Source organism: Agelaius phoeniceus, chromosome 5, assembly GCF_051311805.1.
Source record: "Agelaius phoeniceus isolate bAgePho1 chromosome 5, bAgePho1.hap1, whole genome shotgun sequence".
Classification (NCBI taxonomy): Eukaryota; Metazoa; Chordata; class Aves; order Passeriformes; family Icteridae; genus Agelaius; species Agelaius phoeniceus.
The window spans coordinates 13,692,201-13,707,491 of NC_135269.1; the positions used below are offsets into that span (position 1 = coordinate 13,692,201).

General features: G+C 42.1%; 1 protein-coding gene across 2 annotated transcripts in view; it reads left to right on the forward strand.

The window, feature by feature from the left end:
- The first annotated feature begins 238 nt into the window (after positions 1-238).
- Positions 239-15,291, forward strand: part of BRAF (B-Raf proto-oncogene, serine/threonine kinase) — an 83,972-nt gene continuing 68,919 nt past the window's right edge. Inside the window, exon 1 of one of the 2 annotated variants that reach the window (XM_054632420.2) lies at positions 239-559. In XM_054632420.2, coding sequence (XP_054488395.1) covers positions 428-559 — 132 coding nt within the window. In that variant the 5' untranslated portion in view covers positions 239-427. The remainder of the gene's footprint in view (positions 560-15,291) is intronic. The other variant, XM_054632419.2, reaches the window with a different exon arrangement.

The window sequence follows — 15,291 nt, forward strand, 5'->3', positions numbered from 1 at the left end:
GCGGTGTTCAACTCGGTACCGCAGCCGGCTGTGCGCGAGGCTCTTCCTGCCCCGGCATTCCCGCTCCCGGGACCGGCCCGGCGGGGGCGGCGCCGCCATTGCGCTCCCAGGCCGCCAGGGGGCGCTGCGGCGGCGGGGCGCGGGGAGGGGGCGGGGCCGAGCCCACGTCCGAGTTCCCAGGGCGACGGGGCGGTCGCGCCGTGACGTCACGGTGCTTCCCGGTGACGTCAGGCGGGCCCATGCGCCGTGGCCGCGGCGATTCTGTGTGACGTCACGAGGCCGGCCGTGACGCGCCGGCGGCGCTGGGAGCGGGCCGGGACCGCGCTCGCCGCCCGCCCCTCGCACTACGGGTCGCGGCTGGGGCCGCCCCGGTGGCGGGGACGCGGCCGCCCCCGGCCCCGCCCTCGCCCCGCCGCTCCGGCCCAAGATGGCGGCGCTGAGCAGCGGCGGCAGCGCCGAGGGGGCCTCGCTCTTCAACGGGGACATGGAGCCCGAGCCGCCCGCGCTCGGCGCCGGCTACGCGGGGGGCGGCAGCGGGGACCCGGCCATCCCGGAGGAGGTGAGGCCACGCGGCGGCCGCCGGCCCCCGGGGCTCGGGCCCGGCCGTGCCGGGGGCGGCCCGTGCCGGCGGGGGCAGGGAGCGGGGGCCGCGGCGCGGAGGGTGCGGGGCCCGGCCGGGCTGAGGGCGAGCCCCGCTCGGAGCTGCCGCGGGTGCCGCGTCCCGCCAAGGCGCCGTGCGGGGGTTTGCCATCGGTTCCCCCCGGTGGCTTTGAAACACTCGAAATGCGTTTTAAAGCCGAGGCTGGGCTCGGTTCGCTCTGCGGACGTGCCTTTTGTGGAGGTTTTTTGCACAAAGCGTCTTAGGAAATGTTAACGGACAGGGCACCGTGCAGGCAGTGAGGATGTCAGGCCTCTGCTCGGTGTCTCTCTTACATACTTCCTGTGTTTTTGGGGCTTATTACTTAACTTCCCAATCCCACGGGGAGAGAGCGGTACTACCTGTTTTGCTGGGGCTGAAGTGTGAGTTGCGAACGCTTCTGAAATGTTTTCGGAAGGGGGAATAAACTGTGCGGCAACAACACAAGGTGCTTCGCAGATTCGAGCACTGTAGGCATCCAAGGCAGACCAACCTGCCAGATGCCATGCCTCGAGTCTGTTCTGGAGGTAAATACAGATGCCACAAGCTCTGCTGTTTTGTTCTCAGCCTTACCGGCTGGAGAGTGTTTCGGCTCAGCTTTCCCTGGAGTGTCTGTGCGGTTGGTGGGAAACCTCTCGTCTCTGAGCAGCCTTGTGGCCCTGCAAGGAGCCCAGCCCACCTGGGAGCCGCTCCTGTCCAGCCTCCAGCTGGGAAAATGAGCTGGCTTGGACCAGCTGCTCTCCGAGGGGTCCAGTTTGATTCCCAAATCCCCAAAGATTGGGAGGGGGATTTATTTATCCATTTTATTTATTAATAGCGTACTGGATTATAGTGGAATTAGTGGGTTGAGAAGTTTGAGAAGTGCTAGAGCTCCTGCTGGGTGGATGGCCAGAAAGGAGAAGTAGGGAAAGAGTCCGTCCCTATGGATGTTGGCAAGATGTGAGGTTGATTCCCTCCTCTGAAGGAGTTCCTCACTTACTTTCTTGCTGAAGGTATGCAAAATTCAGCAGTACACATCTATTTTACACCTACCCAGCATGGTGATTAAACACCTTGAGTAATGCCAGTCCAGTCTGAACTTTCCTGAGTAAGGAGAAACTCTCAGCTGGTTGAGAAACCCAAACACCTGAAGAGTGGGCTTTAACAAACGCACGCTTTTAGCAGCAAAGTGAGGCTAAAAAGCTTCTGAATTTCTCAGTTATTTCTGTCATTTAAAAAAATATGGAATTAATCCAATTACTGGTTTATACTGTGGCCCTTGAAGCAATAACACAATACAACTGAGCTGCTTAAACTGAAGTATAGAAGAGAGGGAAAAGCAGTGGCAGGAGGCAAGAATTTTTTTATAGAACAATTTTCATACTGAAGGGGGTATTTGTGAAACTACTTTAACTCACTTGAACTTCAAAAGTGCTTGAGACTGTGTCAGTCATTAGATTTACCATTACCAAATGGTAAATTACATAGTGTGGCTGCTTCCATCCTGGATGAGGCAGAGATAAGTGGTCCAGCATGAGGAACACCTGCTGAGCAGAAGGGTTAATGGCTTGTCAGTACAGGTGTAAGCATTTAGGAACTGTGTGGGGGATAGTCTTGTATTATTTAAAAACAAACTTCTTCTATATTGGAGATACTGAAACACATGGGTCTCAAGGCAGAGCTGGTTGTTGTAGAGTTTTTATTTTCTGATGTGGTTTTGTTCTGTAGTTAACTAGTTCTTCCTCGAGTTGTAGGTAATTATGTTTTGTTTACTGTATAAGTGCACCTATTACTTCACCTGAACCTGTACCTTAATGAAGTTCAACCCCAAAAAATTGCTGACACAGTTAAAATGGAAACTATCCTTAATACTAAAACAAGCCAACCTAAAGTGTAAGGCAAGTTCAAAGTGACATAAGTCAGAGAAATACTGAAGAGCTTGTAACTGACTCATGGCTGTAATGTAAGTACATGTTCTAGTGTTTTGTTTCATTGTTTCAAGACAAGGTAAACCGGGGCTTTAAAGGTAACCTTGCTGTGGAAGCCTGTCAAGGAGCATGACCTTACTTATTTAAGGCAATACCTGAAAAGGTTCCAGCTCCTACAGTCTTTAGGGAATTGCAGTCCTGATTTCCAGAAGGCAGACCTTCAGTCCTGCACTCAGTTTCTGCTTTTAAAGAGGGAGCAGACAAGAATTTGTGACAGATGTTGAAGTCATCTTACACACCTTACTTGTATGTTAGAGCCCTCTGATAAACGAGGTGTTCTGCATTGAGATTGTAATCGAGTGCCCTGTGTTGGTTACAGCTACTTCACTGTCCCTTATGAATTTTCCAGGGCTGGGGCTTTGGAAAACAAATTTAAGCCATGTTGTTCAATTAATGACCAGCTCTTAGTCAAATAGTGAATTTTTATCTTTAAAAGTTGCTTCAGTAGCTAAAGTGCTGTTACTAAAAATCTTCTAATGATGAGTATTGCTAAATCTTTTTTCCCCCTATATTAAAATTCAGAGTTGGTTTGGGTAGTTGTCCATGCAGTCATAAAAAAAGATACAGGAAATGGCTACTTCTTGGGGACAGAAGGATTTGGGAAGAGTAGGGGCAAGTGCATTTAGAAGAAATTTGTTCCTCTTCCACTCCCTGTTTGGTTGCTGGTGCTGGGAGGCCTCGGGTGAGAGCTGGCCTCCGCAGGCACAGAAGTTGGCTTTTTCCCCAGCATGAGTTCTCAGGACAAGAGATTGTTTGGATGGAAGGTTTTCAGAGCATTACAGGGTTGTTGATATAGTAAGGAGTGTGTGACAGCTGGGAGGAAAGGTTCTGCTCTTGTTGCTAGAGATTATTTACACCAATATTAAATAATTCAAATGGGATTTTCTGTACTTGGAGCTTTGTACCCTAAACTGCTCTTTGTAAGACAAAAATTACTCTGAAGGCTGTGAAGTGAGGGCCTGAGCTGCTGGGTGGTTGTTTTCTAGGCAGCAATGCTGGAGTTTATCCTGCATGAATATTAGTTATAAATTTAGAAACCTTAATCCTATGAAACAGATTTAAGAGTAAAATGGAGAATGGATGAAAAGATATATAAAATGAAGATAGAATGAAAAGGCACCTCTAACCTCACAATATGAAGTGATGGGTTCTCCTAATGTAATGTAGGTACATGAAGTAAAAGTGGGGTTGATTTTGTTACAGTAACATTTAAGGAACCTATAGTGCTGGGTATTAGAGTATCTGTTTCTCTAAAGAGTTTACTATTAAGCATGCTACTTAGTTGGAAACTTGAAACCATATGAGTGGTTTTTTACTTCGTTGCTTTTGTAGTTTTGGGAACACATTTTATGTTCAATCTCAATTACGTTTCTGTGCATTAGTATTCAGTGAGTGAAGTAACTTCATATTTAGTGAATGACATCCTATTTAATTGTGAGGACAAGTTAAAGTGGAGCTGGATGTGAAGCATCTTGTAGCTATTATTCTGCAGTAGTATATCTCAAAAGATAAGTGAAATAATTGTTTCTTTTACATAGCATGGGGAAGGCCATGGTTAATACTGTCTGACTTTGGGTCACAGCTTTGAGAAATGCATGGTCTGGCTGAGGGGAGTCTAGAGCAGAATACTAGCAGTGATATAAAGTCTGGAAGGTCAGAGCTTTGAAGAAAGACTCAGTCAAATCTGAAGTTGTTGAAAAAAGACATGGAAATTGTCAAATCTGATGCAAAGAAGAATGCAAATAACTCGTTTGCCAGGCTTGTGGTGGTTACTGCCAGAAGTAGTGAGTTTATGTGGTAGCAGAGGAGATGGTTCCATGTTACCATGAGATGTTGTTCTTTATGGCTAGGAATAGTGAAGGATGAAAATAGACATTCTGAACTTATTTATAAGCTCATTAATAGACTGTTCATTAATAGACTGTCACCTCAACAGGCAAACATACATCAGGAGTGATGGGGGAAAGTTGATCCAGGTGTAAAAAAAAGACAATTACTTTGGTAACCTCTCATCTTTTTTTTTCCTTAGGGTTTTTATGATTTATTTCTGGCAAGGTGGATCGAACATTAGAACACAACCTTGAAATACTTAGGTTTACTGGGGATAGTAGAGATTTCTACTTAAGGTGTTTTTCCCAAAAGGGAATAGGATTACCAGCTCTGTCCTGTGGTAGCTTGTTTGATTACACAAAACTTGCTTAATAGTGTGGTGGCTCCTTCTGGAAAGTTGTGATGTCTTGGGAAGCTTGTTTCTTATCTCTGTGGATATCCACAAACTGGTTGGGAACAAAATGTTTAGTACTGATTTTTTTTTTTCCTGACTTACAGTCTTGCTTCTTAATTCCCATTTATATTTTGTTGTAGTTGTTAAACTCAAAGACCGCTTATTTTTAAAGCTGTTCTAATAATACCCTTCTTGACACTTGTTTAGCCAGGAGCGGCAACTCTTTTGTTGCATGAAGTTAAAAATACTGTAGACCAAATGCATTTTGGGTTTTGGCTCTGTTTTTTCTTTGGTTGGTTGTTTTTTTTTAATGCAGATATCTTTTGATGGCAGCTATCTTTTTAACATAAACTGATAACCCCTAAGTTTTCTTAAGGCTGTAATATTCCACTTTGTAACAAATCTGTAGTTCACTTTAATTAATCATTATGTCTGTCAAAAATTTGAATGCATGAAATATTTTGGAGGGAATTTGATTTAGAAAGATATCTAATTTTATTTGTACTTACAAGGGAAACAAAAGAAGGTTTTGATTGATCATGGAATTACTAATTCTCTTGCAGTCTAGCCTTGCAAGGAAAGTGTTTCAGGTTTAATGGAGGGGGTTTTCTGAAACACAGTTTGGGCCAAGTGCAAGTTTTATTTTCAGTTTGAACCACTGGCTTCTGAAGGGTGGTGAAATGTACAATGTATCAGAAATGCCTGTCATAATTGTAGTCTCTGTGGTGTCTGCTGCTCCCTGTCCCTGCAGTTTGAGCTCAGTCAATCAAATGGTGCGCTGGCACCCAGAGCTGCAGGGTTTGCCCTTTGCTGTGCCCAGGTCACCCCTCTCAGCCAGACCTACTCCCTTGTGCCCCCTTGGTGCCACACAGGGCCTGTCCTGAATTGGCTCCACTCACTGGCACTGAAGGAAATCAGCACTGCTTTTGCTGCAGTAGTTTTCTGCAAACTCAGTGAGTGGAACCTCCTCAACATGAAGAGCACCCAATGAGTTCTAAAACGAAGTGAGACACTAAAGGAATGTGGTTAGGGGGAGTAGTGGTAGTAGTATGGGGGGTGTGTGTGTGTCCCCTTTTCTGTTTGGTTATTATAAATAATCTTTGTCCCATAAAACTCCATTGGAGCCTAAATTTTATATATTTGAATGAGAAGTTGTGCTCAGAGACTTCCTTAGCTGGACTTGTCAGGCTTAGGTCCTGATACCTCAGACTTTAAGGTCTTGAGCTCCCCCTCCCAGGTTGTAAGAATCTTCCTTGGTCTCTCTGGAGCCCTTCTGAGCATGCCTTTTACAGAAATAGGATTGCATGCCATAGCTCTGCCAGGGATGTGAAGGTGTCTGTGAGCTTCTTGTGTAGCAAGTGTACGTTTCCAGCAGCCTTGACCACGTGAGAGTTCTGGGTACAGTATTTCGTTTTGTGAGGTGTGAGATGGTTTTCATCATTTTCAACTGTTCACACATCTGTGTGTGAACACAGCTACTTTCTCACAGCTAGTGCAGGATACAGAAGTCAGCATGCAATACACGGGTTCTCTTGCTTCAGCTTTTTTATTCCACTTGCTCTTGAGCTTTTGGGGCGTACAGTGGAATCTTCCCAATCCTCCCTCCTGTGCACAGCTTCTTTGCAAGACATTGAAATATGTATTCATTCAACTGACTCTCCCTTCTGTGGCCAGTGCTAAAGAGGGCTGGTCGATGCAGACTTACATGCCTTTTCTTTTTTTTTTCCTCCTGCTTAAGCCCCTTGCTGCAGGTGTTTGGTTTGTTGCACCTTTTTAGCCTTTGTGAGTTTTGGAGGAGCAGCAACAGTGTCTTTCTTTATTCTGTTTCTAATTAAATTTTAGGGATGTGGACCCTAGCAAAAAAAAAAGTAAAACAGGCAAAAGTCTAATTTGTAACCCTTCTCTTTGACTGAAGGTGCTGCCAGTTCAGGCACGAGTTTTGAGGGAGCAGTGCTGTCAGATATCATCCCACCATGACACTCCCCAACCAACATGAGCATTTAAAATCAGAAAACAGAATTTCTCTTCAGAATGGAGCTTGTTGTGCAGTGCCAGATATAGTGCTCAGTATCAAAGGAATTTTCCACACTATCAGTATTAAATTCAGGAGATCATATGAGTTTGGAGCACTGAAGGGCGCTTTTATTTTTTTGAGGTACTGATCAAGTGAAATATTTTTGTGAGTTCTCCCAGTATACCTGCACAAAGCTTAGCATGAAGGGGCAATTCAATTTCTACATGAAACCAACTTGGTTTAAAATCTTTCTTTGGGAGACAAGCAGAAAAGACTGTTATTGAAGGAGTGAACTTAGTTTACAAATGTGTTGCATAACTAAGTGGCTAGGAATTTTTTTGGTTTTTTGACCCTAGAAAGGGGGATACAGGCTCTAATGTCTTGCTTTGTTACATAGTGAGGCCTCTTAAACAGTATCATTATTAGTAAAGCTGTTGTTAAATGCAGTGGTAAGTAATAAAACTCTCCAAATGCAGTTACATTGTGTTCAGGCAACATTGTCTGACACTTGGGGCACAGACATGGCAACTAAATTTTTTTTCTCCTTTTCATCTCAGATAAAGGGTTTGTTTTGAAGGTAGACATTTCTGGAGTCAGAATAGTGTGTCTAGCTTTCTCTCTCTAGTACAAGGTATTCACTGATGATGTTTGAAAAAGCACTATAAAATCAACCTGAAATAAAATACATTATTATAACTAAGTTGATAGTATCTCAGTGTTTAGAACTGGATGGTTCTATATTGGTGCCTTAGTCTTTGATCTGGTTTTGAAAATTTATTCATTAAACTTAATAGGTCAAACATTCTCTATAATAGGTTTAATAATGTAGATTTAAATGTGAGTCTTTAGTATCATCTGAGGTAGCTTTCAGAAAAGATTTCTTTAAGCATTCTATAATTCTTCCAGAATACAGTTTGTACTGTCTCTTGAGACATTTTTAAGCCTATGTAAATCATTGAGAATTGATGTAACTTTTTCCAGATTCTAGGTTAAGTAGTTAGTGTAATTTTTTCATTTTTTTTACTTTCCTAATTCTACAGTGTATGGCAAGGAGCCAGTTCTGCCTTTTAAATAATTTCATTTTCCAAGGTGGTACTGGGGTTGCTAAGGCAGGGTGGTCTGCTGAGTAGAACATAGAATGCTGTTTAGGAGAATGTGGTTTCTGTGGCAGTTCCTATTTGACTATTTCCTTTGACTAGGAGCACATTACTTGTGTTTTAAAAATAAGAAAAAAGTACATTTGCTCTATTTCAGCTTTTGAGATCTGTTTGTGATAAAAATAGGATACCTTAACTTCTTTATTGGATCACAAATATTTCTAAACAAGCAGAGTATATTTGTACTCATCCAAAAATTCCAGCTGTCTTTTACATTTTCTAATCAGTTGGTAGGAAACCGTGCACAATAATTACTATGGAGAAACAGTTTAATGGTGGAATATTGCAAAGTTTATAACAAATTATTTTATGGATTGATAATATGAACTTTTAAATAGGTGCTGATTATCTTTTCTGCCTAGTGTAATTAATTGTGTACTCTGGCAAGGAGAGAGAAGAATTAAGTTCTGTAGTTCAGCTGAAACTGAGTTTATTTGTTTTGTCATTTTAATTAATGTGACCAAAGCTGGTAAGAGCTCTACTGGACGAGTGTTTGCTTCTTATAGGCAATTATTGTAATTACCTGGCTGGTTGCTTGCTTTCCATTACAAATGTGACTTTTCAGCTTTAGGTGTGCAGAGAAATAGTCTAGTGTCTTCATATAATCTTTCTTAAATGTCACTGATATATGGATTTAGTGTTATTGAGATTCTCTGGTAGTTACCTGGCTAAAGCAAAATTGCATTCTTAAGTGGGTTAGAAAATCTAGATAGTTTATTTCCTCTTTTATTTTCTTTTTTGATTTAAACCTGTTAGTGTGTAGGGAGAAGTTGTTGAATTCATGAATGTAATACAGTGAATTGTTCCTGAGCTCGGTCTGTGCATGATCCTCGTGACTACTGAATTAGTATCAAAGTGAATAAGAGGGACTAGTAGTACTGCAATACAAAAGCCATGAAAAATATGGAATTAAGGATTTAGCTGTGCAACTGGTGGTTAATGATTTAAATGAGGGATACAGGCAGCTCTTATTTTTCCACACACTGCTGTTCTACTGTGGTAGAGAACATTTGTTAACTTTCCTTTTTATAGTGCTTGGAGGCAAATTCTACTTAGCAGCAAGCAGTAAAGATGGCAGGGGATGGAAAAAGTGGGAGAATGAAAGAGAATTGAAACCTAAACAGAAAGGTTGCTGCTTCATGGTAGCCTGAATCCATCTAAGTGTGCGCTATAGAGGGGAAAGGTGACTTTTTCACGAGCTGAGATGATCACTGGGTCCTTTGCCAAGCTGTTTTAAGTACAGTAGACTGGCAGAAAGCTAACCTTGACAAAAAGAACAATTTTTCACTTGTTTAGCATACTGAAAGGGTTCAGCCAAAGGTTTAAGTTATGGAGAAAGAGTAAGGAAGAGAGCAGGGGTAAATAGCCAAGGACAATGTGATAATTGCAGCCGCCATCTTGGCTGGTGTGAGCTGCAAAGCAGTCAGTGAGTGCCTAAGGCTCTTGGGTGGCTTCATTCTTACAGAGGAGCTGCTTGGTTGTGGTATGAGAATAGACTTCTCTGAGCTTTATCCTTTACAGTTTTTGAATTTATTTTAAAATAAATTTTTAAACACTTGTAAGATGTAAGGGGCATTTGAAGTCTGAATTCCCTCGTTAAAGAGGAGGCAACTTAAGGGGCAAAGGCCTGTCAGACTGAAACACTGTTTATTTGGCTTTAAGAGTACAGCTGAATGATGAGCAATTTAGTTTGTGTTTAGAACTAATGAAAGCAAAAGATATAGATTACTCTGTTGCAATGGATGGTTTGCAAGAAATGAGGGATAGTTTCTGCTGTGAATTCTTTAAAGATGGTACTTTGATACTTGAGTGTTAACTTAGTCAGATGTTGCCTAGTTTTTTGGAGAAGGGTGGAGGTTGTTGGATGTTTGGTTTTGTTTGAGATGGTTTTGTTCAAGAGGAGCAGTGTCAGATGCAGCTGGAACCTGCACTGCTAGTTACAAGTTAGTCTTTCCTTCATAAAAATTGCTACCTGTTAAATGGAAAATAGATTTTCATCTTGAAGCCTTTTTAATATTTCATTAACTGCTGTGCTTACAGCAGATGCTCGCTGATCACATTACTGTATTAATTGACCTAGTTATGATCCTAGTTGTCAGAGAGGGTGGTACTGAAAATGCTGCACCTCATCTTGAGGATTTTCCTTCCTAAGTGTAGTCTTGTACATCTTCCCTAAGGCCATTTGTCATGAGTCTAGAAAGATACATTCATAGGCTCTTGTGGAAAAAGAGATTACAGGTCTTTTTTCTCTTGGCTACAGGTTCTTCTGTAGATATTGTTGTCTGTAACTTATTTATTAGTCTGAGGCTGTAAATTTTACTGACTCATTTTGAACTGCCTACATACAGACTTCGACAGTGTTCCATTGTTGGCTATCTCAGACATTTTAAAGGACCTATAAATAAAAATTATAAAAATGATTTGTTGAGATTAAAAAAAGTTGAGCAATATGAACTAGGAAAGGCAAGCTTGATGTTGACCTTCATGTCACTTGCAGAAACTCTCATGTGAAAGCCATTGCAGACTGGTTTTCAATTCAGTGAAGTTTTTCAGCTGTTGGTATTTATCACGTTTGTTTAATATGAACTTTAACTGCACTGTTGGAAATGTAAGCATGAAGAGCCAGGAGAGTAGGAAAAGTGGGAAAATGAACACAGGGAATGCAGAACTTGCGAGAAGCTTCCACAGAGAAATGGAGAGGAGCTTTAGCCTGGAGTATTGGAAGAAGGCAGGGACTCTCCCTCCCACTGTCTGTGCTTGTTCCAGCACATGCCTGCAGGAAATGAGGAGCAAGCTTAGGAAGAGTTAAGAAGAGGACTGGGACTGAGATGAGTGAGGGGGGAAAGTACCTGAAGGAGGTACCAAAGGGCAAGAAAGAGGCAACAGTGATTGTCAGCATAGAAACTCAAACCCACATATTCTGCATCATATTATACAAATGGTTTTGTGGGCTGCCCTGGTATTAACCCCATTCCTATGTCCTCTTGCCTGTCTTTCACCCAAGCATCCAAATTTCAAGTTAGTTGATCTGTTAGTCCAGCTAAAGGCAATCTCATACATGACAGCTTTCTATAGTGTTTTCTGACAAAGTGGATCCTTGCTCAGGGGACCAAACAATTGAATTGATGGTGTAAGAAAGAAAACTGAAAGGACTGATTGGAATAGTATTAGATAGGTATTGATGATTTTGTCCTTTTTATAAAGCAGTTTCCAAATGAAATACTTAAATTCTTGATTGTTTTATTATTTAATTACACTGTTAGTTCTATGAGAGTATTCTCTGTCATCACCAAGTGTGATAATCCAAATGCAGGATATACTGGTCCTGGACAAATAATGCAGTTTTTTTTTTACAGAATAGATTTGAACTTTCAGTGTCTTCTATCAAGTATAAATCATACAGCTTAGAGTTGGGATGCTCTGCAGGATTTGAGTAGTGATGCCAGGTGCAGAAAGTATGAAGATAGGTTTGCTTTGTGATGTCTCGGGCACTGCACATTTTGACAAGCAGCGAAGGATGTGAAAATAACTTTGTGGCTTAACCTTGTGTGTACCTGAAATTATTGTCCACAGGCTTCTTGAGCTCTCTTTCAGGCTTGGTGCTGTAATTCCTTCCCTGGGGGCCACTGGAACAGGCTCCTGGTGTGACTCCTAGGGATGATCCTATGCAGGGCTGGGAGTTGGACTCGATGGTCCTTGTGGGTACCTTCCAACTCAACATCCTCTGTGGTCTGTGCAGCCATAGTGTTCCCTGAATAGAATGGATTTAGGCTTCTACTGTATCTGACTTGCCTCTGGCTTGAAATAGGTCATCGTCTTTATTGCATTGTAAGGGAGTGCTTATTTGCAAAATTAATGCACAATTATCCCCAATAGGCAGATTCAAGTTGATATATTCCAGTATATCTGGAATATTTCCAGTTGTCTGGCTGCCTGTGTCTATGTTAGCCTGCGTCAGCTTCCTTGTGTCAGCAGCACTAAAAGGAGAATCAAATCTAATCTCTTGTGATAGAGAATAACCTTAACCTAATGCTACAAGATAGGCCAGAAACATTTATTTGATGCTTTTTTTGGAAAAATGATATGGTTATCCAAGCTGTAAAGGATTCATTACTTTTTCATGGAACTACAGTTTAAACAGTGTCTCAAATCCCCATTCTGTTTCCTCTGGAAAGAGACCAGACTTGCATGTGGGCAGTACTGGATGCACTGCAGGTTTACTTCAAAATGCATTTACATTTCCAGCAACTGTCTCTGAGGCTGGCTGGCATCAGTTTTTGTATTTCTGTAAGATACTTGACAATTGTGGTTTTATGTTTTCCTACAGGTGTGGGTTTCATAAACATAGTGGAGTGCTCATAAGAATAAGAAAAAAATATGTCTGTTCTTTCTTAATAACTTTCAGGCAGTTTTCTTTTACTTCTAAAAAATTGTGAATAAAAAGTGGATAAAGGGATTACTTTAATCTTTAAAAACTTGGGTTTATTTTGTGGTGTAGGAACAAGCTCTTTGGTCTGGAACTGATTGATAAAAGGATTCCATATGCCATGGTGTTGGTGTCTCTGTTGTTAGGCAGTTCTTTGGTGTTGTCTTGGAATGTATGTGCTTATGGGCAGTGAGACCCTTGCTGGGCCATTTTTGCACATTTGGGTTTTATTTGGACACTTTAAAGAAACATATGTATCTGTGAGTGCTGCTGAACTCCAGAGATGTAATTCTGATGAACTTAGCGTTCCAGGGTGTTCTGCACAGCCAAGATGGGGCTCTGTCTTGGCTCAAGGTCTGCAAGGCTGGGCTGTGCTCGTCACACAAACCAAGCTGAGTTGTCTGAACGAGCAAGTCTGCAAGGAGGAAAGATGGGCTGAAGTTGCTGGCTCTGCTGGCTGTGAAAAGGCAACAGGGATGGTGGATTTTTTTGTGAGGCAAAAGCTGTGGGTGCTGTGCTGGGCAGCAGCAAGCTTTTCTGAGTCATGTGAGGTCACTTGTTCTGGGTTCCAGTGAGGAAAAAACTTGAGTTCCTTCAATTCAATTGAAGTAGCAACTGATCTTGTGTAGTAGGATGCAGTGTGCCTGCACAGGGGTTCATTCTCAAGCCAGATACTTTAGGATTGCTCTGGGTCACAAAAGCTCTGTCTTGGTATATTCACAGATGCGGGAAGCCAGAAGGTAAATTTGCTCTAAGTAAATAGCAGTACAAATTGCCACTTAAAAGGAAATTGTGAAGCTTGGAAATTTGTTATGGCATATGTGTTCTTGTGCTAGAATATGTGTTTTTGGCCTAGAATATGCTAGTCAATACTAGATTTGTGAAAGTTCTCATCTTGTCAGAAGACTTGATGAATATGGCACACATATTAGCTTTTCCATTTCTATGAGCAACAAGTAATTATTTGTTGCTATGGCTGACTTTGATTAATTTCCTTCTCCCTTCAGTGTACTTTTAAATGTATGAGGAGCTTTTCTAAGATTATAGAATCAATATTAAGTTTGCCTGTAGGGTTCACTTATGTCAAGGCTCTTGGTTTCCTGCACAGATACATATTAGGTAATTCAGGACAATGTTTTTCGTTCCTCTGAGGAATTTTATCTTCTGTTAGACTGTAATTTCATCTTCTTCAGGTGGAGATATTTTTATTGTAGACTGGTAGCTGGCAGCAAGTTTAAAATTTTTTCATCAGTCTTAGAATCACAGAATGGTTTGGGTTGGAAGGGACCTTAAAGATCATCTTGCTTCAAGTTCCCTGTCCATGACAGGGAACCTTCCACTAGACCAGGTTACTTAAAGCCCTGTCCGACCGGGCCTTGAACATTGTCAGGTATGGGGCACCCACAATTTTGCTTGGCAGCCTAAATTAGTTGGGTTCCACTTTTTGTGATATAACTTTGGAGGAAGATCTCTGCCCTTGTTGGAGGCTATTTGGTTCTCTTGCCATCATGTCCAAAATTACATGCTTCCATTGTGCATATTGCTGGTGGTGTTACATTTGTTTTTTGGTATCTTTACTGTAAGAGAAGAGAGAAGCAAAGTTCTGGTTATGGACACAAAATAGAAAATAATATGAGCAGGGAAGTTACTCATTATTGATATTGAAAAAAAAATATTCGGAAACTCATGTGGCAGGGGCTCCTTCTTGGCACTGAGGCCTCACCTGCAGTGCTGTGTCCAGTGTAGGGCTCCCCAGTACAAGATAAATGTGGCTGTACTGGAGGGAAGAGCTGTGCTGGCTAGAGTGTCCAGTGAAGGGCCACAAAGATGATGGGCAAATGGAAAATGGAGCCAGGCTGTCTTCAGCAGTGCTTGGTGGCAGGACCAGAGGCAGTGGACACAAAATGAAATACAGGGCGTGCCTTCTGAACATCAGGAAACGTTTTTTACTGTGAGGGTGACTGAGCGCTGGCACAGCCTTAGGGAGGCTGTGGACTCTCCATCCCTGGAGATACTCAAACCATCTGGACATGGTCTTGGGCATTCTGCTTGAAGATGAGCTTGGATCAGATGACCTAAAGAGTTCCCTTTCTACCTCAAATTCTCCTGCAATTCTGTCTTGCTTTGTCGGCCAAAAATCTTTCCTCTTCATCTTCCCCATTGCCAGGCAGTCAAGTGTAGTAAATTGTTCATTTACATGAGGAAAACCTTTGCTGGGTAAAATTGCCAGAATAACCAAATAATAGACATTTCCTTAAGTACTAATAAACCTATTTCTGGTAGTCCTGAGATAATTGCTAAGATTGCCAGGAATTCTCAGTACATGCAGCCCAGATTAACAGCATGTTACAAATTACATGGTAAGCAAACGTTCTAAGCCTTATACTGAACAGGTTAATTGATATGGTGTTGATTCATGCTTGTTCTTTTCACCAAGCACACAACTAATTCTTGCCATCTTGGGAAAAACTAGCCAAATACAGAAAACCTCTTTGCTGCTGGTTGGCAGTCCTAGGTTCACTGATAAATGACTGCAAGTTGAGAAGCAAGTTGACTCCCACCATTGCCTCAAGGGAATTTACATACAGAATACTTGAGTAGCACATTCTTTGGTATCCCCCCACTCTCACTCTTTGTAGTTTGGTTTGCTTGTTCCTGAGGAAACTATTTTTGCTCAACTGCAGCTTCTTGATGAAGTCTTTGTTCTGGTATCTGTTCCAAAAATTGGGCTAGAAGTGAATCAATCATTAGTTTACTTCAGGAAATTGCTGGCAGATAACTGATATCCAGAAATAGAATGGGTAAATAAGGTGATGTGCAAAGTGCAAGTTCATTATTTTAGAGTTTGTTTGTTTGTGAGCTTCTC